The sequence below is a fragment of the Boleophthalmus pectinirostris genome, unplaced genomic scaffold (genome assembly GCF_026225935.1).
Source record: "Boleophthalmus pectinirostris isolate CB_2022bp ecotype Guang Dong unplaced genomic scaffold, ASM2622593v1 HiC_scaffold_1, whole genome shotgun sequence".
Classification (NCBI taxonomy): Eukaryota; Metazoa; Chordata; class Actinopteri; order Gobiiformes; family Gobiidae; genus Boleophthalmus; species Boleophthalmus pectinirostris.
Genome location: NW_026570970.1, coordinates 29,361,073 through 29,384,668, shown reverse-complemented (window position 1 = coordinate 29,384,668; position 23,596 = coordinate 29,361,073). Strand labels below are relative to the sequence as shown.

General features: G+C 38.0%; 2 protein-coding genes across 2 annotated transcripts in view; one reads left to right on the top strand and one right to left on the bottom strand.

Annotated features, from left to right (window-relative positions):
- The window catches only part of slc49a4 (solute carrier family 49 member 4), a 118,849-nt gene extending 111,232 nt beyond the window's left edge, over window positions 1–7,617 (bottom strand). The window contains exons 1-2 of the mRNA XM_020931244.2: window positions 7,208–7,617; window positions 615–708 (exon numbers count right to left, since the gene is read on the bottom strand). Of these exons, the coding sequence (XP_020786903.1) occupies window positions 615–708; window positions 7,208–7,505 (392 nt within the window). The 5' untranslated portion in view covers window positions 7,506–7,617. The remainder of the gene's footprint in view (window positions 1–614; window positions 709–7,207) is intronic.
- A 106-nt stretch (window positions 7,618–7,723) lies between these two features.
- Window positions 7,724–22,883, top strand: hspbap1 (hspb associated protein 1). The gene is given in 9 exon segments (XM_020931240.2): window positions 7,724–7,860; window positions 9,346–9,507; window positions 9,509–9,557; window positions 11,182–11,366; window positions 13,955–14,091; window positions 17,572–17,743; window positions 20,668–20,751; window positions 21,196–21,306; window positions 22,254–22,883. Coding segments are annotated over 8 exon segments (1,398 nt in total). The 5' UTR covers window positions 7,724–7,860; window positions 9,346–9,348; the 3' UTR covers window positions 22,755–22,883.
- The last annotated feature ends 713 nt before the right edge of the window (window positions 22,884–23,596 follow it).

Genomic DNA, 23,596 nt, shown 5'->3' with positions numbered 1-23,596 from the left:
TCTATAAAGTTTGTCTACGTCCAAGTTCGTCCAAGTCCAGTCTACGAACAATACAGACTTCATTATTTATTGCCATTAAAGGCTCTGTACCCAATAGTTTTCCATGTTTTCGCAAAACAGATACAGATACAGATATATTGTATAAGTATATAAGCAGTAAGCAGTATTTTTTAACAATATTATATGTTTATAATAGTATTTTTGGGATAGTCCTACTTAAGGGTTACTGTTTATTTAGTTTCACTATTATCAGTTATTGGCTATATTTTCATTGCGACAGGCCTAGTATAAGAACTGTCTGCATCAAATGATAAAGCGTTTCATTGTCTGATAATCAGGAAGTGCGAGTTAGCAAGCTAGTCGTTGTTAGCATTACTGTGAAGGCAAAACTCCGCTCTGATCTGCAATTTTTTGAAAAATAAAAACCTGCATGTTGCCACTCTTCTTTCCAGTCTATTAATTTTGAAAGCCGTGTACCTGTCTAATTGGCAGGTAAGGCGCTACTGAGTTTAATTTAAGCATCACATTAACTTTCTTGTAAATAAACTTTGCTTGTTTTTAAAGTGATAAAACCTTCGGGAAGTGGAAAGCCCAAACGACAGTGCTTAACTTACCATCTTCTGAGAGGCTCCTGAATCAGCGGGACACTTCTTAATATTGACCCCAACAACATGAGGAAGCCCGAGAGGAGCAGAGATGAACGCAAACCTGAAGGCACAAAAAGGACATGTGTTAAGATCAGGGATGTAACAATAATCGAAATATCGTGACATCGTATCGTCAAAGTTTTCACAGTAATATCACGGCCTGTCACAATATACTGTATCAAATTATAAGCTTCTTTACTTAAATGCATTGAATGCATTAAATGCATTTATTTATTATTTATTTATAATGGAGGAAACTACACAGACTGTGACCGTTCTGCTTCAGTGCAGAAAACATGAAGAAATAGCTGTTATGAAGAACTTTTCGATCTTAATTCTTTGGAATACGACATTAAAGAGACAGTTCGGAGTTTTGGACATAGGACCTCATTTCCTAGTTACCCAGAGGAGACGTGTGGAGACACTTTTTTAAATATTCCATCCAGTCCTTGCATTTGCAGAGGTCGCTGGTGCTAGGCTAGTGCCTGCCAATGGCCATAGTTATCCTGCCACTAAAAACAGTCTTACCCACTACGCAAAATACCCGAAGCAAAACAATTATTACACCAGACCATCGAGGTAAATGTCTGTGTTGATAGAATAATATTTGAAATAAAACTAACCATCACATGAATCATCGCATGTTGAGGGACTATTTTCTCATATATGAGTCCGCCGCTGCCAAGCTTTCTATCAGGAAGTACAACTCACTGCTGCTGCTCAGACATCAATCCTTCAAATGCAACGTTGGCTTTACTTGTAAAATTATTCTACCGACACAGACATTTACATCAATAGTCTGCCGTTATAATTGTTTTGCCTCAGGTGCTTTGTGGAGTGGGTAAGATGCACACGTCTTCAACACTCTGGCTCACTAGGAAATGAGGTTCTATGTCCAAAATTCCAAACTGTCCCTTTAATATAGCCCCAACTCAAGGCTTTTTAAAAGGAAAAAGTAGCATTTCTTCAGTTCTATAGCATTTCCACAATATTGCAATAATATCGTATCGTGAAATGAAAACTGTAATCTTATCGTACCGTGTGATTTACATACATATTAAAGATGCAATATGTAACTTTTCTGATGGTCAGTCTGCTGCCACCTGCTTGTCTCCATGGAAATGTTACTGCTTTTCCTGGAAAGTTCTATCTATCATTTATTCATTTTTATTGCAAGAAAAACATGGTTGCTGTGGGTGAGGTCGCCTCTCCACAGATCTGACCTATAGCTTGGCCTGTTGGTGTGACCTGGTTATCTCCAAGATTAAGATTAAAGCCATACTGTGGAAGTTCGAAGATACTCCACCAGAAAAATAATGTAATATAAAGACATTTAAACAAGATTGGGTAAGTGTCTTGGTCATGAAGACAACAGCACTCGTGGGACTAGGAATTGAACTACCAACTGAAATTAAAATCAAAGCAAATTAAACACTGCATTTTTTTGTTGTTAGTAATTTTGCTTCGTCACATCTCTGTATAGTTTCCCTTTTGTCATCAGATAAGTTCTATGATTGACACATTCTTAGATAGCTTTCTGTATTGGCCCATAAGATAAACCCTGCCATTCTTTCCAAATACCATCTCTATGACAACACCTAGCAAACAAATAAATTCATTCCAACAGATTTACATGCATGTGACTGTCTTTGAGGGAAACACTCTCCACTTCCCTGTTCTGAGTAAGACATAAAATTGACCATTTTGTGAAGTATGTAATGTCATTTTCCTGTTTAGGTCATCGCAAACTACAATAACCTGTGGAAGCTAAACTGATCAGATCAAATTAAAATTTTACTGGTAACAACTGTAAAACTGATTTATTCTTAATTACAAAAATATTGAACAAGATGACCAAGTTCTTTATGTTATAATGTAGTGTTTTGTTTCTCACATTTGTCAGTTTCAGTGCTGAAATCCATTTTTTTAACCTGAACGACTCCCTGATCTGAATCCTCAATAAACCCCAGCACCTGCAGCCAGTCATAGGTCAGTGCTAGTGCAGCCTTTGCAGCTCAGTGAGGGAATCCTGGAGGTTCTGAATATTCACATGAGACATGGCCTGTCCGGATGGCACATACTGAGATATATTATGCAAAATTGACTCTTGTGAGCTTTTAGCCACGTTTGAATGTTGTTACCTCATTAAAAACATAACCAGAGTTGTGTTTTGTTTCATTCACACATGTTTAGGTAACTATTTATTATTAGTCTGTCTACATCCCCAACACTCAAAACGTTTCGTTGCACCTTGTGATGGTATGTAGCTGTGGTTTTTCAAGTTACCAGCTACCTTTGACCTTTTGCCCAGTAAGGATTATCAATTTCAGGGCTGAAATGATCCAAATGATTCTAGTAAAGGGCCCATCTCATGCAAAATCAACTTTTCAGAGCTTTCTACCTTCTAAGAGTGATGTGTGGGCCTTGTATATGTAGCCGACGTGTTTTTTAGGTTGATTCGACTTTTTTTTAACAAATTGCAGCGTATTTCTGCCACCCTCCCACATGACAATGAACTAAAGCTGCTACAATGATGATGCGGCAGCTACACCTATGACGCATTTGACATAGCAGAAAACGATTCGCACAAGACCCCCTCCCCACTCCACTACCTCCGAAGAATCAGCTGTGATTTTTTTTTTTTTTAACCAGTGGGAGCACAGGCTGTACACAGTTCCATAATTTGTTTTTATTTTTTTATCCGGATTAACAGAATGAAGCTTTCTTCACCCACGCCCCAGGTTCAATAGACTGTAGCTGATGTGAGAGGACTGACCCATATCTGAAGCAGGTTTCACTACAGTGACTTTGACATTTCGCAGACTCATGGATCACTGGTGCGTGTGAGTTATTGTGTTGTCTCAGCAGTTTTTCAGCGTGTCATAACTTCACCATATTACATCCCATCATCTGATCAGATTATAATACAGTCAGGGCTTATAATAATGCGTCTATGTGTGACTTCTGTTATTCAGTTTCCGCCTTTCTACGAAGTATAAATTCCCACATGTAAAGTCAGCCGTTTCTCACAAGTTGTGTCTCAATAACATATTTTGAAGTATGATATACTGCTATGTAAAATATAATATAATAGAGTAAAAAGCGATCAAAAAAATCTGAGGCATTCTGTTGGAATTATCACAGTAAGTTTTTATACTCCAAGCATGGTCATCTTCACTGTCTGTTATCTTTTGAGCCTTGTCCTTGAGGAGCACCTAAGATGGACTTTAGAAGCTCTCACTTCTTCAATTCACTTCTCTCTTTTTATATTAGAATGAAATACTTTAGAAGTTAGGATACATCTATAAAATGAATCATAGAAGTTCTCTTCAGATGAAATCAAAATGTAATACAGAAAAATTACAAAAACTTCCCCAAAGTACCCAAAATGTACTGTTCCATCTTTCATATACTGAGCCATAAGTCAATATAGTAATTATCATGACAGGCCTAGTTGTGTCATTAAAGCAGCACTGTGTAATTTTTGGTAGGGGATCCATAGGGGGGACCTGCTTGTTTCTATGGATATGTAATTGCTCTGCCTAGAATATTCTACAGTATGAGATTAAACAGCTCTACCTTACATTTATTCAATTACAGGTGGTTTAACTGCTCAAAAGTATACCTAGGAAAACAGGCATTCTAGCTGTGAGCAGAGTCACTTCTACACAGATCTGGCCTGTAACTTGATCTGGTTTGGTCTCCATGAAGACAGAAAGGGTTAATACCATACTGTGAAACATTCCAGACAAAGCAGTAACATCTCCATTGAGAAAAGTATTTGGCGGACAGTCCACCAGAAAAGTTATACACTGCACCTTTAAAAAGCATCTTATAGAGCTGGGCATTATGACAAAAAATGTCACTAATATAATATAATAATGATTAATATTGATTAATCTTCTTTTTTTTTTTTTTTTTTTGCCTGATTAAAAACAAACAAAATGGTGTTTCTGAACATAAAAAATATGGACTTTTAAACAATTGTTTGTAAGTTATTTCTTCCACCAAACTCTGAACTCTGCTCCAAACCACAAGCTTTTGCTCATAGAGAATTGGCTGTAGACCTCTCTATAAAAAAGACACAAGCTGAGTATTAGCAATTAAAATAACTGAATCTCGATTTCAATTTAAAAACAAAATTAAGTATTTGACCAGTTCTAGCTACAAATAATACAGCAATACTAACAAACAGGCCATGAATTAACCATTTTGAAATAAAGGATGAAATATAAAATAAGATTATAATATAATAACTTAACCTGGTGAATAAAGTATAGTAAATACATTAAATATTGTACAAAATATGCACCATTGTGATACTTTATACTGCAATAAAGGATTTTACAATACTACTACTACAGTATATCATATTGCAAAGCTATGACAAGATGCAGACTCTTTGCACATCAATATCCCAGTAAGTTGTCCCAAATGTTAGTTGTTCAAGTTATTGCACTAGTAGATCAATGTGGTCGATTTGCCTTGCCCCAGGACCACAGACTGTATAAAAAAAAGGACTAAGGGAGTGTGACATCACCCATATCGTACGCACCAGCCAAATGAAGGTCAATGAGGTTTGCTATTTGGATTTTTCTTGATTTACGGACAAAATAGCAAAATAAAAAACAGGATCATGCAGAGCGGGTTAATATGAATTTAAGACCAAAATGATGAGCCTGACAGCAGCAGTTATAGAAGGAGAGGCAATGGTTTTTCAATAGAAAGTGAATCGGAGCCAGGGTCGATGGAGCCAGAAGCCCGTCCACGCTCACTTCCTATTTGGAGGTGACAAGTTGTAGATTAGGTATAAAGATCCATTTATACAATCTATCCCCAGGACATAACAGCAGTGTGCGTTTTGAGATGACAGAATTCATAATGATAAGGTCTATATGCGACCATGTTATTAGGCAATGCAAACAAGATAACATCATTAGTTGCTTCAGGCTTGGATGTTATGAGTTGATTGCATTTGGCCTACTAAACTTTTCTGTACTCTACACTACAATTTTAAATTAAATGATTGAAGACTGAAAACAATACACAATGTTAACATAGTTTTGACATTGCCATGTTTTTAAAATAGTCATAGGAGAATGCTGGTAGTCAATGTCATGTCAGAGTTTAAAACAATGTCGCACTATGAGCTAATGTGATTTGTGAGGCTGATGACTTGCACTAATTCGATAAACATATTGGTGGCTGAGCTGGATGGAGGTATGCAGCTTCCATTCATTTTCCAAAATCTGCTATTTAGCTATATTTAGAATGGGGATTTTCATCTATGGACCTATTGTGAGAATATCAATATATTAAATTAAATAATGAATTTAACTAAATGATCATCAAATTACATCATTCATTAAATGATTTGGTGTCATAATTATGTATATGTCCTATAGTATTAGTAAATCAGGAAAACAAAGGTCAAAAGGGTCTGCCACCTGCTTGCAATGAATCTTTTATTGCTTTACCGGTAATGTGCCACAGTATGGCATTACATTTATCAATATCCATAGAGACAAGCAAATAATGCCACCAGGCCAAGTTACAAGTCAGGTCTTTGGAGAGGCAGGCTCGTTTCCAGTAAGAATGCCTGTTTTTCCTAGGTATTTTTGAGCAATACATTACACCTGTAAAAGAAGAAATGGAAGACAGCTTAGTTCAATACCACGCTTTGGCACACTCTAGGCATAGCAATAACATCTCCTTCGCAATAAGGAGTTGGCAGAACCCCCATGACAAAAGTTAGAGTGTGCCTTTAATGGACATTTATATGATAAACATAGCCAATAAATTTGACCCTGGATTTAAATCAGCTGTAGTGTCTTGTGACCCACTTTTGAAACACGGACCTGTTGTTGAGAAGCTTGTTCTGTGACATTTACTGTTCTTCTCAGGTGTAACTCGAAGTTAGTGTTATAATAGACTTACATTGACAGATGCAGACATACAGGTAGGGTGGGGTTTATGTGTGAAAAGAATGTCACACATTTAAGCACACAATTAGGGTTGGGTGGATACAGACTGTGTAGAGTGTGTAACTTTTAGGGGAGATGGTCTGACACTTGCTTGTCTTTATTGCTTTGCCTGGAATGTATAGCAGTCTGGTATGAAAGCACATCTTCCCTTATTCAAAGTTGTTTGTATTGCTCAAAACTATCTTGGAAACAACAGTTACCGAACTGGCTGGTGGCATCACCTTCTTGTCTCCATGGACATAGACAACCTCAATGCTGCACTGTGGAACAAAGCAGGCATACCAGCTCAACGGGATTTTTATCTATAGAAAATTCACTATAGATTGGAATGAAATCCGTGATAAAACACTACGGATGCCCTATTTGATAAACTTAAAATAAAATAAAACACAACATAGCTTATAGCACATCAATAGGAGACAGCCAGATAAGTTAGTCAACTATAAGAGATTTCTGAAAACCTCATGATTCATTGCGTTTTAACAAGATAACATATTGTACTGTGCAGTAACAGTTAAAAAGCAATAGCAAAACAACACAGTGCATGGCTAGAACAATGTGTACCAAAGATCTTACCCCTTTTATCCATCAGCCACATAAAAAGAAGCCATGGCACGTATCCTACAGGGCCCCAAAGAACCAAAACAGCGATATCCGATTTGGTGAAGCCGTAAGCGTGCATGGCTGAGTTTTGGATAGGTCCCCAAAAGTTCCATACCATCCCTTGCATTAGTCCTAATAGAGAAAACAATGCCAAAACCAGCCATCTTCGCCTGTATACCCTGCCATGGACGACTGGCGGTGCGTTCGGTTCGGCTAAAGACGGCACCAAAAGCGGTTCCCTTTCCGCCTCGGTGCTCGAAACGGCACCCATAATCCTGTCTTTTAACGTAGTCCCTTCTTGTAATGCCGATTTTCCGTGTCACAGCCGAAGAAATGCGAATAGCGCGACGGAAGACAGCCCACCAAAAACAAAACAGACCAGATTCATGTCATTTGACCGCACTGCGCATGCCAGACAGGAAGTAGGGCGAATGAAGAAACTGAAGATGTTAGGACGCCATGTTGGATCAGAAATCGCGTTGAGTAGAATACAGGAAAGGCGCTGATAACGAGCCAAAATGGAGTTGTTTGCATTGTAATGTTGAAAAGGCGGATTTTGAAACTTCGTCGTGTCATGTGAGGTTTGTTTACTTCCGTGAAAACGCCACCAGCACGTGTAGTGAAAGGTGAGTATCCTTTTCTAACAAGAAGGACCCTACTACTGCCTTTCTGAGTATCGGGTTGTGAAAACAGGGGTATTGTTTGCTTAGATAACGCAATGTGTCAGCAAAATGGTAATCCTCTCATAAATTAACTTTTAGATGAATGAACTACTTGTCACAAGGTTTGGAAAACAGTTAAGGACTACTGTACAAGTTAATATCATGATAAGCGATAGACCTATTTAGAGGTTTATACTGCAAAGAGTGAAAATGTAAGTCTTCCTTAACCGAACTAAATGTAAACTGCATTCATATGCATGCATTGTGCTCAGTGACAACTGCTCAAATTAACTATGTGTAGGTTTCATTAGTGTATGAATTAGTCTGAAGATCTTAGCTCTGATAGATAGATAGATAGATAGATACTTTATTCATCAAGAAGGAAATTCAAATTTCAGCAGAAGCAACAATGAAACAAACAGCAGTCCATCCTCTTGCATTCATCATTTATACAGATGCATTGTACAGATGAGAAGAGATGAGTTTAATATAACCTGTTTGCCTACACACCAGTCCCCCCCCCCCCCCCCCCCAGGGGGAAATTACATAATCGGTTATGTAGGTTTTACCATCTATTTATTGCTTTCAGCTTCCTGTTACTCATGAGTTTCAGAATGATAAATAATTAGGACCATTGCCATAGCCATTGACAATTTAAACTAAAATATTATGTCTTTTGATGTCTTCAAAATGTTGCATGCAATAACCTGAAGCTGAAACCCATGACTAGGTGACATTTTGAGGAAATTTCACAATTCAGAAGATATTGATTGATTCCTTTATTGTCATTGAATGAAAAAAATGTTGGCAACTGTCCTAATTTTACTTGGGGCAGGGACCCTCTCCAGGTGGGTGGGGACTCCCTGCCTCAAGTGGAGAAGTATGTATCTCGGGTCTTGTTCACCAGTGAGTGAAGAATATAGTGTGAAATTGACAGGTGGAGTGGTGCGGTGGTCGTCACTGTATCGAAGAAGAAGAAATTAAGTCCAAAGGCAAAGCTCTCGATTTAACAGTCAATCTACATTCATACCTCCACCTGTGGTCATGAGCTTTGGGTAATGATCGAAAGGACAAGACGGCGGATAGGGGGTGAGGAGCTCAGTAACACTGGAGGAGCTTGGAGTAGAGCCACTGCTCCTCCATGTCAAGAGGAGCCAGCTGAGGTGGCTCAGGCATCTGTTCCAGATGCTTCCTGGCTGTATCCCTCCTGGTGGGAGATGTTCTGGGTATGTCCCATAGAGAGGAGGCCCTGGGAGGACCCAGGACACGCTGAAAGGACTTTGTCTCTCAGCTGGCCTGGAAACACCTTGGCTTTAGTGTCCACATTTAACCATGTTAAATGGAAGACAATACGTAACTCTTCGAACTTGGATTTCTCTTCAATATCCTTTTTCATCATTCTGAAACCCATGAATAGTAAAACTATGTACAATGTTTATTCTCTTTCAGACCATGGCATACTCCTCTGCTGTGAAGCCCTTCAGTCCAGATGAGGCGTACAGACTCGTTCACCAGCTGCAGCAGCCGGCCGTGTTTTTAAACATGACCAAAGACTGGCCTGTGCTTGGGTGGACCGCACAGCATCTCTCACAATGTCTAAGACGAGAGAGATCAGGAGAAACAGATCAGGTTTAGGCTGGGCAAGAAGGAAAAGACAAACTGTAAGGACTAAATGTGTGAATGTGCTGAGTTTAAATAAGTCTCTGATAGAATATTTACCTTCAGTATTGTTTTAGATGTTTTGTGGTCATTGACACTTGGTAAGTTTAAACTATAAGCATGCACTATTATTGTAGTTATTAATAAGGAAATTAAAGGCGGAACTTGGTAACCAGTGGAGAGATATTATTGTATTAGGATTTTCCATTGACATTTTTTTTATTGCTCAAAAATGCACTTCCATAAAGACATTCAGAAAGGTTACATAGTGCACCTTTGAAAGTAGTAAAACTATTTCTCATGTTTATTCCTACATAATTTCTAACACGTATTATGTGTTGTATGTATTACAAGTACACATATACATTAATGCATATTGGTAGGCCTAAATACAAATTATACTACATTATAAAACACACAAATAATATTTTTTCAGTTAATCTAATCTAGTAATCAAAGTCATACAATTACTAATGGTTAAATACATTTGTCTTGTGTCATAAAATGGTGTTATCTTTCTGCAGTCTCCTCTAACACAACTTTTATATTTCTTTTTTAGTTCAGAAAGAAAGATGAATTTTATATTGAAAACAGTTTAGCATTTTCATATAGCACCATCAATCTTTCTGCCAGACTTGAACGCGCTCATTAGATTGTAGTAGTTAGTCAAACCTTAGGGGACAATTACCTCTCATAATGATCACTTTCAAATGTCACTTCTCAACATAAAAAATTAACAGATTCCTGAAGTTTTATACACCTCCTGCTAGCAGTTAAAGGTTCACTGTGTAACTTTTCTGTTGGGGGATATGCTTGCACTTACTTGTCTCCATGGAGATGTTACTGCTTTGTCTGCAATGTTCCATGGTGTGACTATAAACGTATCTTACATACATTTATTTCTATGTTATGGTATTATTCAAAAGTACTTTGAAAAACACATTTTCATACTACCTTGCCTCTTCACATATCTGACCTGTAATTTGTCCTGGTGGCATCACCTGGTGTCTCCATGGAGATTTTAATGTTTAGCCTGGAATGTTCCACAGTATGACAGTAAACATGTATATTGTGCAATCAGTTATACATGGATTTTATTGCTCAAAAGTACCTTGAAAAACATGGCATGGTAAAGTTTTCAGCTTGTCTTCATGGAGAAGTAATAAAGCCATACTGTGGGACATTCTTGGTAAAGCAATAACATCTCCAATATAGACCACAGACTCTCCTCCAGAAAAGTGTCTTTAAAATAGTTCTATAATGCCTCATATCTAGAGAGAAATAAATAGGAAGCTAATTGCATTCCTATATCATCTATTTCTGTGGCAGCTGTTGTCAGGAGAGCCACATAAACATAAAGGAAAAACGCATAGATTATAAATGTCAGCACTCAACCGTAGTACAATACTTTGCTTACTGAAACAAAACAAAAAAATCACTACCACAATGATTTATTTTTCTCATATAAAAGTAACTTGAACCAAATTTCATGCTTCCTTAGTGATATATTGGTGCAGGCTCATTGTAATGCCGCTTCGGTCACTTTCTGCATAAACTGAATCATTTGAATCAGATTTTCACTCATTTTTTTACAACATTTATTGTTTATTTTATTCTATTTTGTAGGTCCTTTGTTTGAGACGCAGTGTTCGTATGTGAATGCGTCACTGAGTCAGTTTTTGAGGTGGGCAGAGGGAGATGCAGTGGAAGAAGTTGGTCCGTTCAGTGACTTTCCGAAAACAGAGTACTGGGCCTACGCAGACTACAAGTACATCGCAGAGGTGTTTGAAGACCTGCCTTCAATGTTTGAGGTAAGAACAAACCAAAGGGTCAGCAACCTTGTCCGACATGCTAACACAAACATGCTTACACAGGTGACAGACGATTTAACCAATCACAGTCCTTTTACTTCAAAAACAAACATGGCTGCTTACACATAAAAAGGGAAAAAAACAACATAAGCTTGCAGTTGCAGGGAATGCCATTTGAAAGCAGAAAATGAGTCTGGTCATGAGTTCAGGAGGCCACCAGATGTTTACTTGTGATGTAACAATCCTGGAAAATTCAAAACAATGTGTTTTTTGAGCATTCGGAGGGACAGGATTTGGGAAAGAATTCAATTAATTCATGAATTCATGAAGCAAGCACAAATGAAGCATTTACAACTCCGGGTGTGTTTCTGATGATTTAACAATGTTATAACATGGTTAAAGCTCTGAAAGGAGACATTTTTCTATTTCTGTTTCTATGATCTGAGCAGATACACTGCCAGTCAAAAGTTTGGACATACCCTTTCATTCAGTGTATGTTTAGTACTTTCTACATTTTATATACACACAGAAGAGGTCAAATATATGATGCAAGATATATATAAAATCCTCAAAGTATTCACCCTTTGCTTTGTTGAAAGCACTGGAAACCCTTGACTTTCTCACAGTAAGCCTCTGTATAAGGTCTCCTGAAATGGTTTTCACTTCACAAGTAAAAGGAGGGTCAAGAAATGCCAAAAGTGCAAACCAGATTTCAAAGCAAAGGGTGATTAATTTGTTGTTTTTTTTAAGCAAGTTTTGAGTTATTTTTGGTTTAATTTTGTGTTTGCTACATTCTGTATGTTCATTCATAGTTTTGAGGCCTTCAGTGAGAATCTAGGATGTAAATAATCATGGAAATAAGGAAGAAAACTAAATGATAAAGGTGCATCCAAACATTTGACTGGTAGCGTATTTGACCCTAGGTGCACTGGCAAGACAAAGAAAGTACTAGTAAATTGTATGATAAAAGATAATAAACAGTTAATTCTCAAAGCTCCATCTAACTCACTGCATGACTTCTTCTTTATGCTGCTGCCAGTTTAAATCTTTAATTTTCATTTTTTATAATAGACTAAATGACTATGCACTTGCCAACTTGCCACTGGTCAATACACACAAAAAGCCCCACTGCCCTGCCAACCACCACCAATCACTCACTAACCACAGTCATAAACAGGAAAGGTGGGTTAAGTGTCTTGCCAAAGAACACAACAACGGAAACTGAACCACTGACCTTTGGGTTGGGGGGTGAATGTTTTAACCACTGAGCCACTGCCGTCTCCATTCAGTGGTAAAAAAAAAAAAAAAAAAAACGTGTCATATACTTGCTTACAAAACCATAATACAGTAAGTTGTGTCAGACCAGAGATAACAGTGTAATAGACTTCTTGGCAAGGTCCCTCCACCGCTAATAATTTGTTTTGTAGATAAACAAATATTGGAAAAGCCAGCATCATAACTTCTCCCATATTACACATAGTTACAAAGTTTTTAACACCAGCAAATGATAAACAACTTGGTATATTGCTTCCTGTAATTAAACAGTCATATTTACGCAAACTCTGTCTTATCTCCTCCTTCCATATTAAACACGAAACTCAAAGCCAATATATTCCTTCATTATTTTTCCCATTTTTTACCCTGTTTTGACATTTTCAATTAAAATGTTAAGCTTTAGCCTGCAGCGATTTATTATTAGCTTGTCCAGCAGTGGCTTAAAACGTGAAAAAAAGCAATCTTCTCCAAGGTATTTATTTCATTTTTACCTCAATGATAAATTTTATTGGCTGTCCACCTGTAATTACAACCTGCTGACATCCATGCCTTTGAGGAAGAAGGCATTTTAAAGGGATAAATGGTGCTGTATGGATGGCGTCCCGAAGCTAAGATTGTCCACTTTAATTTTCAGCTACCTGCTCATATGCTAATGAATGTATTATTTAAGATAGTTCTGAAAATGCATTATTGGTTTTTGATTGACAGTTTTTTATCTGTAAAAAGTTTCTAGTCTAAGAATAGTTGACATCAATAAACCATAATATTATAATCTCTCATGTGGTTAGCTGTCACTCCCAAAACCGGGACTAACTCAGGACTAAACCAGGTCTTAAACCAGGACTAAACTAGAACTAACCCATAAGTAAACCAGGAATAAACTAGAACTAATCCATAACTAAACCAGGACTAAACAAAAACTAAGACATGATTAAACCAACTAAATCAGGACTAAACCTGGACTAAACCTGGACTAAACCAGGTCTTAATCCAAGATTTAACCAGGACTAAATACCTTTGATAGATACTGACTAATGCAGATTTTGAACATCCCACAACAGCTAGACTAATCCAGGACTAAACCAGGACTATCTCAAGTGGTCTAAACCAGGGCTAAATCATGTCAAAGTCAAAGAAATTTTTGCAAAAAATGGCAAGATCTGATTTCTCTTGTGCATGTAAACACACACCAAAAATCAGATCTAATTATTGGGTTATCTGATTATTCTAGCTCCCTGGAAATATACTAAACTCTGTATTTGGTGTATTATAAGTTGTATTAGTAGTTTTTGTATTTTTCTATTTTTCTGCAGGACGTCAGGTGGTGTGACTTTGGTTTCGAGGGTCGCGGAGGCAGAGAGAGCACTTTGTGGATCGGGACAGAAGGAGCCGACACGCCCTGTCATCTGGACTCCTATGGGTTCAACCTGGTACTGCAAGTGCAAGGACGGTGAGAGAAAATGTTAATGTTAAAGAATAAAAGCTGATTTATACACCGATTTTATGGACAAAAATAAGATTAAGAATTATGGTTTTAAAGAGAATCAAGGACGAAGAAGAGTGACATTGGAGAAATACACACTGTCATCTGATAAAGATTTGTAGTAGTGGCTGTAGTACTAACTGCAGCAGAAGAATGCTTGTGAATAAGTAATTTTATATATTATAGATTTGCTCAAGGTTCAATATATTGCAATCAAATCAAAATTACAAAACATTGCAAATATCAAATTGCAAAGACTGCAATTATTTAAATAAAATGTAATCTGCAAAGGCAAAAAAATATTTTCTTTTATATAAAACCTGTAGTTCAGATCTATACAAACATGTTCTGAAATACATGTGATTCTTGTATTGGTTTATCAGTTCATATTCCAGTCTTCTCTCAAATTTTCCTGGAGTTGTTTATTATGTGCGCTTTGAACAGAATCCTACTTAACAGGGGTGGGACAAGACACAATTTTCACAAGACAAGACACACCATGAGATTAGGTCCACAAGAAGGAGGCAAGACAAGATTTTGACATAAAGTGTAATAAATAAGCAGTGCAAACCATTTCACAATTTTGACTTCACTATTTTTATTTATTTTGTCTAATACTTTAGCAGTGCTTTTTGGAACTACAGATTCTCAAATTGTATCTAACTCGCCAGATCTTAACTCTTTTTTTGTCTAAGGTAAAGGTAAATTCAGGGGGAAAAAGCTCACAAGATAATTTTTTGTGTGTGTGTATAGTTTTGTGGCAATTTTTTCTCACGAGATCTTGTCCCCTCCCTACTACTTAATAGTTGCCCTTGAAGTAGAGTTTTATTTTATGTGAACTTGAAAAATGGTTGGTTGTTGTTATAACTTGGTGATTTTCAGGTTCTAAAATGTGATGATCTCATACTCTGAGTCCCAGATGGGAGCAATGGACAGTTTTTCTCTATTGATAATATTGTATTTGCCATGAGTTTTCCAAAAGGTAGATTCACAAATACTGAAGCTGATAATTTCTATCATTTCAGACCCAATAACTCAACATTACAACACAAATTTGCATTTTAACAATATACATTTTTAACTGACCCCATCTGTATTAAATATTGTTGTCCTATAGAATGTGAAATCTAGCTTCTGCTGTGAGCCTTGGTCTCTTAAATTTTCATGAGCTTTAGTAGTTGTAACCAAAACAAAACAAAACAAGACCAAAAGTGGAGGTGACCGGCGCACTGAGGTCATTTTAAAAAGGTCATATCTCCCCTCCTCCTCGTCCTCCACAATCTCTGAAAATGGCTCCTGATGCTTTCGTATTGATCTGCAGAGAAACAAACGGTCCCGCTGTCAGATTTTCGACAGTAAAATATGTTGTCAAAATTACACTCGACACAATGGGGCCGTAGACAAACAGGCGCTTCACAGTTTCTGATTTGCAATTTGCCCTTTAGGTTTTTATCAGCGATTTCTTGAAAAAGAGTAGTGTTTGTATTTGTTTTGACTGATAATGAAATACCTGCTGTTTTCAAACATAAACTGAAATGTGAGATGTTTGTTTTTCTAGTCATTGATGTGTGACTCAGGGAGGACAGAGATAATGATGCCCTTGATAAAAAGAGCATCAGACGTTTGGATTGATAAAGTTTCCAAAAAATATTTACCATTTAAAAATAACAGTACTTACAGTTTGTTAGCCAGTTTTCTAGTTTCTAGCCACAGTGTAGGTAACAAAGACTTTACAATGACTTCGCTTTAATAATGCATGAACAAAGACTGAATTAATAATGAACTAAGTTTATTAAGAATATTCAGACTTAGTCACTATACTTTACGTAATTAAAAGGTTAGAAGTTAAAGTCGTTCGGTTATTAACTATTTGTCCATTATGAACTAAGGGCTGATTCACACCTTTATTCATGGTTTATTAAGGCTATTACTTATAGCTTTAATAAAGCCTGAATAAGTGTTATCCAAGATTTTTCCATAAAAAAGACAGGATATTTTGTCATTTGCATTTTATTCTCTGAATAACAACAGCTATTGCGAATTCATAACTGTGCAAACCCAAATGTGACTTTGATTTGATTACAATATAGAGTTACAACCATAGACTGTATAAAAAAGTGGACTAAGTGAGTGTGATGTCACCCATAGCATTCAGCTCCACTCAAAAGAAGCTCTTGATGCTAATGGTTACAGAAGTGAAATTGGAGCCAGGCTCCATATTTGGAAATCTGACCGCAAATATCATAGCGACTAAAAGAGCCAATCATAATTGAAGTTGTTAAATGTGTCCTCCCTTCTCACTGGAAAGCAGCAAGGGGGCTTACTTAGCAACAAAACCTACTAGCTGTCAATCAGACCTGTTACTAACGCCAGCAGGAGTGACCTCGAGGAATGAAGGCATCTGATTGGTCTGTTATTTATGTTCATATCTTGATTCAGAGACAAAATAGCAAAATTAAAAATTCAGGATCATGTAGAGTGGGTTCATACGAACATTTTAAGACCAAAATGACAAAGCTCACAGCAGCTGTTACAGAGAGGACGATAAGATCCTAATGTAAATCAAGGGTCAGCAGGAGCCGGAAGAGCCTCCTGGTGCACTTCCTATTTGGAACGCGGTGGCTAGCACTTTAGCTTTGTCCATTCATATATCCAGTCTGTGGTTGTAACACTAACCCTAATAAAGACACTAGCCCATTGTTTTTATATGTACAATGCATTTATAGCATTAGCATTAGCACTGAGACACAAACATCTCTTTCTAAACTCAGAAGTGTCCTCTGCTGAAGTATTCATTTTATTTGTGTACTTTTTTGACATGTTATCAGTGACTTCCACCCACAGCTCTCTGTTCACTGCCTTATCTTTAAATATTTATTCATTTTAGCACAACTCAGCAAAAACCTCATAGATAAAAATGGGCAGGAAGTTGTGATGCTAACAGTGAGGTTGCAGGGCGCTGTTGTGCACAAAGCCTGTTCTAACCATAGACTGTATAAAGAAGCGGAGTAAGCGAGTGTGATGTCACCCACAGCGTTCGGCTCCAGTCAAATGAAGCTCGTGATGCTAGGGGTTATAGGGGCGGAGTTGGAGCCCGACGCGACATAGGAATAGAAATTTATTAATGGATAAAATGGATTAAAAAAACCACCAGGATAGTGTAGAGTGGATTAATACGAAAATTTTAAGACCAAAATGACGAGGCTCACTGCAGCATTTACAGAGGTGACAATTTCTCAATGTCAAGTCTCAAGTCAATTGGAAACCGAGTCAATGGAGCCGCTGGAGCTAGCAAGTTAACCATGTCCATTTACATAAACAGTCTATGTTTCTACCATAGAATTCTGAGCTGTCCTCCAGATCTGTTTAAACTACAGGGATTCTATGATGTTATAATGTCCCGTGAATGCTGCGTGTAGCCTTGTAGTGAATTCTGTTTTGTTTCAGGAAGCGCTGGCGCCTCTTCCCGCCCGAGGACACGCCGAAGCTGTACCCGACCAGGATCCCGTACGAAGAGTCCAGCATCTTCAGCCGAGTGGACGTCCTCAACCCAGATCTCAACCGGTTTAAGGACTTCAGAGGGGCCCGTGCGCACTGCGTCACTCTGCTGCCCGGACAGGTGAGGGCGCTGTACGTGATTTTTACTGTCATGAAAAACAGAACTATTTCGTTTTAAATTATTAAAGTTATTCCTCACTTACCTTATGCATTCTGAGCGTCCTAATTATTTGCCGGAATGAGTTTAAAAGGACTTTGATCAACTTTCAGAGGCCAGTGCAGAGTTTTGCTATCATGGTAACAACAACAAGTATGCTAAGCTCACACTTCCTGATTCTCGAACACTTCAGAGCATCCTAATTACTCAATACCTCTTCTCCCTCTCGTTTTCCTTCTACCTGTCACTTTCCCTCCCTCCCTTCCTCTCTCTCCATCTCTCAGTCTCCTCTCCTCCACATCCCTCTCCTCATCCCCTCCTCTCTCTCTCCTCCTGTGGTCTCTCCTTCCCCTATCTACCTTAGCCCCTCTCTTCCTCCCTCTCTCCTGCCCCTCTCTTTTCCCCCTCTTTTCCCTTACTTATTCTGTTTATCTCACGTTTCCTCTCTCTTCTACAACACCCCCTCCACCTCTCCCTATTCCCCCCACCTCTCCCCTTCTTCCTCTAATCTCTCTCTTTCTTCTTCCATGTTTTCCCTTATCTCCCCTCTCCCACCACCCTCTCCACTCTCCCTCTTCTCCTTTTCTTTTTTCTCTCTCCCTCCCACTCTCCTCCCCCTCTCCTCACTGACAGGAGGATGCAGTAGTCCTGATAGGCTCAGTTCTGTAGGCAGCAATCCTCAGCAGCAGTCTCTCTCTCTTCTCTCATCATCCCTCTTTCCTCACCCTCTCCCTCCCGCTCTCCCTCCGTCTCTCTCTCTCTCCTCTCTGACAGGAGGCTGCAGTCGTCCTGATAGGCTCAGTGTTGTGTAGGCAGCAGGCCTCAGCAGCAGACACTGGCCGCAGACAGATGGCTAATGACTTTGTCTCAGCTCCAGCTCCTGAAGAACACCACAAAGCAGCGAGAATTTGAAATCAAACTCAAACACCAGATCCAACGCAAAAGTTGTTTAAGTGGACACACTGGTTTGGACTACAGATCTAGGGACTTGGTTTTTTAAATATTGCCTGTTTTGTAGATAAGGCTGGGCAAGATGACAAAAAAAAGAATCATATTTTTTCCTCATATTGGGCCATATTGATTTTCAATTACATTTTATTTTGTATCATTAAAACCAAATAAAAAGCCCTTTAAAGCTACCATCTGTACATTTAATTTATATTATTTTTTACCTGTAAATTTACTATTTTCTGCATTTTATATACACTCAGAAGCAGGTCCGTCAACACAAATTTGGGGGCCTGGGGCGAGAAGCTTTACATAGGCCCCCCTCTAATATAAACTGATAGGAAGAGGGTTCAATTCTGGGCCCCTAAAACCCTGGGGCCCGAGACAACCGACCCCTTTTTCTCCCCCGTCTACTGCCTTGCACAGAAGACTCCAAATATATGAAGTAATATATATGGAATTATGTAGCAAAGGAACAAAGTGAAATAGCTTTACTAAATATTTTTCAACAAAGCAAAGGATGGCTGCTTTGAGGATTTTAATTTAAAATGTTTTAAAATATTTGAACTTATTTACTTTCTTTACTACATAATTCCATATATCTTACTTCACATACTTGATGTCTTCCGTGTGTATATAAAATGTAAAAAGTAGAACAAATAAAGACAAAAAACATTGAATGAAAGGGTGTGCCCAAACTTTTGACTAGTAGTATATTTTTCTGGCTTGCTCAACTTAAAATCTGTATTTTTACTTGACATTAGACAAAGGATCTCTGTCGCTCCTTTTATCTCTATTCCCTAAGGATTTTATTTACATTACACGTTGCACATATAGCGGTTTATTTCTGTACAGCCCTCTCCTTCACCTCCCCTTGCCCTTTTAGCTCTCATATTATTATTCTCTGCTCCTCTGTACTTTGCTCTTGGCCTCGGTGCTTAGTTTTTATTATAATGCAGTAGAGTTCGCTCAAAGTCGCGTTATCCTGTGAATAAAAAGGACAAATCAGTGTCTGTTTCTGTCAAAAAGCAGACACGAATGAACCCGGACAGGTCTGAAGCACGAGGATCAATAACACACGTCTGTCTTAATAAACTCACATTCCAGGAGAGAGATGGGGGCGTGCTGTCATCTAGTGGAGGAAGAGAGAAGTGCTGGACTTCGTTTTATTTTGATACGCATAGCTATACTTCAGGGGGTCTAACAGAACTAACGAAAAAACAAAACAAAAAAAAGACATCAAAACCAATTACAAACATACACAAGGTAATACTACTACTACTACTACTAATAATAATAATGATAATAATAATAATAGCATAATTCTGTTGCTTAGCCCTACACAAAGTTACAGAATAAGTCAGTTTGCAAACACAAATTTACAATGTCACTTTAATTAATTAATATAGTAATTTTTGATTAAATATGAAGAGTCTTACCTCTCATCAAAGTTAACTGAGGTCCCTGTGGTAGTGGTGGTAGTGGTAGTAGTAGTAGTAGTAGTAGTAGTAGTAGTAGTAGTAGTAGTAGTATAGTCGTAGTTTATTCTGTCATTTGCAGAACTACAAAGACATAGATGACCTCATTTGGATCATGACATGACAGAAAGGGTTTAGGCTGAAGTAAAAAGTACTTCTAATGCCAAACTCTGTTAAACAATGACAGAATTCTAAGAAAGAAAAGCAGCATATTAAAAAAAAGTTTGCGTTTACAGTTTTACCGAGGCCTAGGTCAGTTTTTATATACACTGTATATTGGCAGATCTGAATAACTTTGTGGCAAAACAATAGCACAATAACACAACTTTTAATCCAGATACTAATCAATACTAAAACTAAACCCTCAATTTGGCAGTGTTTTGCAGTGGTTTTAGTCAGTATTTTTAGTCACATTTTATCACATTTCATTATTATTGTATGTTATTTATTTATTTTTTGCAGGTGCTGTTCGTCCCCAGACACTGGTGGCATTATGTGGAGTCAGTGGATCCTGTTACTGTCAGTGTGAACACCTGGATAGAACTGGTAACTTGTTTCAAATCTCTGTATTTTTTAAGAGCTGTGTAGTGTGTAGTTATTGCTGCTGCTCTCTATGGTTACATAAGTGCACTAAAGACAGAGGTGGGTAGCGTAGCCAAACATTTTTATTTTACTTTTGAAGTAACAAGAATAAGAGTTTAAAAAAAAGCATTTTGGAATATTATTTCGCAAGTAAGAACTAAAATAGTAACTGCCAGGACGTAACATATTCATATTTTAATTATCGTTATCATTTCAAGTTGTCAGCATAAACCTTTTGTCATGATTTGATTTACTCACAGTGGAAAAAGTAACCAAAACTTTTACGCTAATAGGAATACTGTTACACTACAAGTACAAATTATTTTTACTTTAAAAAATGTACTGAAGTCATTGTAACTTAGCTCTATCTACTTCTGACTAAAGGACAAATATGTGTTTCTGTTATAGGACGAAGACAACGAGGCGAGAGTCAGTGAAGCTGTGACCAAAGCTGTGGTCTGTGCCTTTAAAACTGCCCCCAGTGAAGACAACATGGACGTCTGGCTCAACCCCACTGTGGTAACTAATGGGATTTTACATTCAGGGAGACAGTAGCTCAGCTGGCAGAATGCTCGCCCCCTGAGCTGATGGTCTCCGGTTAGAATCTCACCTTGACATAAACATCTTTGGTCATAGAGAGGTCAGATCCAGTGGCTCTCACAGGTGAATGCTGTCCTTGAGCAAGACACTGCTATATAATTATTTGACATAAAGTATTTACTCTGTTTGTTAAAGGTCCTATATTACGCAAAATTGACTATTTAGCCATGTTGCAATGCTGTTACCTCTTCAAAAACATACCCGAGCTGTGTTTTGTTTCATTCTCACATGTTTGAGCAATCCTTTTTTTGTGATGTCATGTAGCTCTCTTTTGTTTAGTAGAGAATGGAAATTCCAGGACTGAAATGATCCAAATGATTCTGGTGAATGTGTGTAGAGTTTAAAAACACAGTGGAACATTTCCTCTATTACCATATGACATCAAAAGCTGGAACAGAGTTTTTTCTGTTTGAGAAAAAAAACAAAATAAAACTTAAGGGGGCCTGGCGGTGTGTTTATGTTGCACTACCATATTACTTTTGTTTAATTTAGACAAATTTGTGTTGGGGTGTGTGGTCGGGGGGAAATTATTTATTTATTTTTTTGGTATTTGTTGTGGGTGTTGCTTTTGCTGTTTTTGTGTTTTGTTTTATGTTTTTTTTTGTTTTGTCCTTTAAAAAAAATAATAATAAAAAATAAAGAATATTACTTTGAAGTGTAACCGGGAAAAAAATGTATAAATAAAAATAAATAAAACTTGTTTTGACGAGGAAGCATTATAACGTAGACCAAAAAATAGCGTAATATGGGCCCTTTAATGTAAAATACTAGCATGCTTTTAGTCAGTACATTAATTAACTTGACACTACAGGTCTACATATATAACTATCTATTCATTTATTTATTTATTTATCTATCTTTTCCAGCCTGAAGTACCGTCTTACAGTGACAACATGGATGACTTGAACATCGCACTGAGATATGTCAATCAAAAACACCCCTCCTCTAAACGTCTCCCCCATTTGTCTGCTAAACGCAATCACACCGGACACATTTTAAATCCCTCTTCTCCCATCTCTCCTCCTTTTGGACCACATCTAGTACCCGTGCATTGTCAAACATCTATAGACCCAACCGGAACAAGTGAAAAGACTTACGAACGCGCCCGGAAACACGCAAAAATATGCCAGACGACAGAAGAGGATATGGAGAGACCCAGGGGAGCACGGCAAGGAGCATCTGTTGTGGATTTTGAAGCAGAGCGAGAGGGGTTGAAGGAGAGAGAGGAGGAAAATGAAGGCGTAGAGTGGGTTACAGTGAGCACTAATGAGTTACTGGACTGTCTGGTACATCCGGAGGTGATCAAACGTGTGACAGAGCTGCTAATACAGAGACATGCTGGAGACAGGGGGACTGCACCTGACTAGAGAGGGGAACTGACACACTCATGCCTGGCAAATCCAGAATCATATCTCTGTATATTTTTATACAATACATGTATGACGAATTTCAGACTTCCAGTCATTGTGCAATGCATACTGGGAAGGATTTTTCAAAAAAGTGAGCATCAAACCACCATGTTTGTTTTCCCAGTGGGATGCATCTATTGACAAAGCCGAACTTTTCTAGTCTTTTGAACCATATCTCTTTTGTTTCTGGTTCTGATATCGTCATATTTTAGTTTTGGGATTTGGACATCGTAATTGTGTGGTTGTTGGATGTCCTAACACTAGAAAATGGCTCAAGAAATGGGCTTCAGAAGTTTGCGAACTCCATATCTGCAAAAGGGAATCAGATCTGTGTGAGTGCAAACCTCTGTTCAAACTGTTTCACTTCTCAACGAAATTGAAAAATAGTGAAAGGCGAAGGCGATGGGCAGGATTGATCCACAGGAAAGACGAAAAAGCCAACCTTTGACTGCCTAAATCATCCTGAGTTTGCAGCGAACATTTAGTATGTGGAGCACCATCAAAGCGGGATCCCGTTTGTTAATCGAGAGGTGCAGAAGACAAACAGGCTGAGCTCACACTTTCTTGTTCTTGTGCTTTTACAGCAACATCATGTCTTGGTCTCTTTGCAGTGGAAGGTGTTTCTTGGTGAACAGTTGGTGCCTTTTGCTTTGGCCTTGACTTTTTAAATTCGTAACCAAGGTAGAGCGAGGTATCAGGATTTTACTGGCTTTGTCAATAGACGCATCCCACTGGGAAGACAAACATGGCGGTTTGATGCTCACTTTTTCGGAAAATCCTTTCCCAGTATGCATTGCGCA